This window comes from Lupinus angustifolius, chromosome LG05 (assembly GCF_001865875.1).
Source record: "Lupinus angustifolius cultivar Tanjil chromosome LG05, LupAngTanjil_v1.0, whole genome shotgun sequence".
Taxonomy (NCBI): Eukaryota; Viridiplantae; Streptophyta; class Magnoliopsida; order Fabales; family Fabaceae; genus Lupinus; species Lupinus angustifolius.
Window position 1 is genome coordinate 2305702 of NC_032013.1, and position 2397 is coordinate 2308098.

Sequence of the window (2397 nt, forward strand, 5' to 3'; positions counted from 1 at the left end):
CACAATAACTACATGACTCACCCTCTTAGTTTGGTTATAAAAAAAACACTGTTATTATTGTTTTTTTGACTTAATATTTGATGAAATTTGTAGAAGAGAGTTTAGGAAGTATATTTAAATTCAGATAATCTATTATCTCAAATTGTATTCCAAATCATGTCCTGAACCAATAAAAACATATCATATCAATTAAAAAATATTAAATATTTATTACTTTTTATATTTTTGTTTCAATATTATTGGTCCGAGATATAGTTTAGTTTATACTTTATAATAACTGATCATTTTCTTTACCTACAAATAGACACACAAAAAAGTGACGATGTGATCAAGGGGTAGGGATTTTCTCCAGTAGAGAGTCTAGTGTTGGAATATGAGACACAGATTTGGTTTCACCATTTATAATAATATTTTGTTTATAAATATTTTAAAATCTATATCATTCAAATTTTTTTAATGACATATGTTGCAATCTTACATAGTATTGAGTAACAACATCGTACATTTTGGTGATCAAGTGTTTCAGCTTCATTGGGAGGGTAAGGTGCTGTTGAGAAGCTTAATACTAGCTGAAGTGAAAGAACAAGAAATACCAAAAATCCAATTCACTTTCAACAATATAGATTAATCATCACATTGACAATATGTATAAAAAAAAAATGAAAATGCAGGGATTAAACTTTAAATAATCTTGTATAAACATTTTAATTCTTGAAAGATTGTAAAAGAAGCTGGGACAGTTTTAAAGGGTGCATGGTTATACTTATTGCTTATTTTCCAAGAAGAGAAAATCATCTTCAAGTGGATTGAAGTTATCCCATGAGAGAATGGAATCCATATTATCAACCCATTGTTGTAAGGAATCTCCTTGAAAATAAGGGGATTGACCCACAGAAGGGTAACTAGATTCATCAAGAGAGAAAGAAGAACTACAATAAGAGCTAGCACTTGTGTTATTTTCTTGGCTTATCCATGATCCCATTTCAACTTGGGAACATTGGTTTTCATAGTTGTGAAGTTCAACATCCCATGTAACCTTGTTTTCTTCTATTTTCCCTTCTGTTTTTGGCATATCTTTGGTCCCATTATTGTCCAAGGACTTGATCTCTATATTTTCTTCTGACCCTTTTGAAGTATTTGGATGTGGGTATGTCTTATTTTTTTCACCATTATCAAAATGTTCCATTTGCTCAATTGGCTTCTTGGTCATAGGGTCTAGACCAAGGAGCTTCAACCTCTTCTTAATTCTTGTGTTCCAGTGGTTCTTGATTTCGTTGTCTGTTCTTCCAGGAAAATGTGTTGCAATCTTAGACCATCTAAAAAATGAAATTTATTATGTTAGACAATGCAGAGCCGGTTTCCAATCGAAAATTAGTTAATATTCACTAATACTACTTTAGAATGACAAATAAGACCATTTCAAAGACAACTTTTTTTAACACCTGAAATAAGATACCTATATAGAACAAAATGGAACAAAGTTTCTCTATAAATAAATCGAGCCAAACATATAATAAAACTCATGTGTTATGTTTAGTTCTGAAGTGTAAGTAAGTATCAACCTTGAGGTGGATTAGAAAACATGAACCACATGCAAATATGAGTGTGGATATTGCCTAAGTTTCAATTATGGGATACAAATAATGAATTTGTACCTGTTACCAAGAAGTGAATGTAGTTGTATAATTTGATCCTCTTCCATTTCAGTAAAGCCACCTCTCTTAAGATCTGGCCTCAAATAATTAATCCATCTCAATCTACAACTCTTTCCACATCTTAGTAAACCTTCACCATCATGCAAAAAATATATAATATACTAAGTCAAATATGAGATATATACCCTTTAAGCCAAAGTAATAAACTATAGAACATATGAATATAATGTTCAAGAAAAAAATACCTGAAAGTTTGGGAACTGTTCTCCAACAATGGATACCATTGTTGAGGATGAAATTCATAAGCTTGTGATCTTCCTCAATTGTCCATGGACCTCTCTTAACACCAACCTTATCACAACAAGGTTGTCTTCCCATTTTGGACACTTTACCTTAGCCAAATGAATGAAATAATGAAGATGTCCCTTGAGAATTTAACAAGTGTGACATAAAATGATGGTACTTAAAATAAGAGCTTAAGGTTCAAGACTACTTGGAAGTAAAGATTCTGCCAGTTCATTAAGTCAATTAAATAAAAGCACAATGTCATTTGTGGAGGATGATAAATGATTGGATGGAAAAGCACTTTGAGTTAAAAGCTAGAAAAATAAAAGCACCAAGGGTTTGACATTATAAATGTTAGTAGCTGGCATTGTTTTTTTTTCCACTATCAAGGATATCTCATCACCTTATGGCAATAAACTAATCTATTTTGGGTTTGTGGCTGCTCCTCCCAATAAGT

At 31.5% G+C, this 2397-nt stretch overlaps 1 protein-coding gene across 1 annotated transcript; it reads right to left on the reverse strand.

Annotated features, from left to right (window-relative positions):
- Positions 600 to 2097, reverse strand: LOC109347139 (myb-related protein 315-like). The gene is made up of 3 exons (XM_019586862.1): positions 1901 to 2097; positions 1656 to 1785; positions 600 to 1316 (listed from the first exon to the last, which is right to left on the reverse strand). Exons 1-3 carry the CDS (start codon positions 2031 to 2033, stop codon positions 764 to 766), a joined length of 816 nt encoding a protein of 271 aa, XP_019442407.1. The 5' UTR covers positions 2034 to 2097; the 3' UTR covers positions 600 to 763.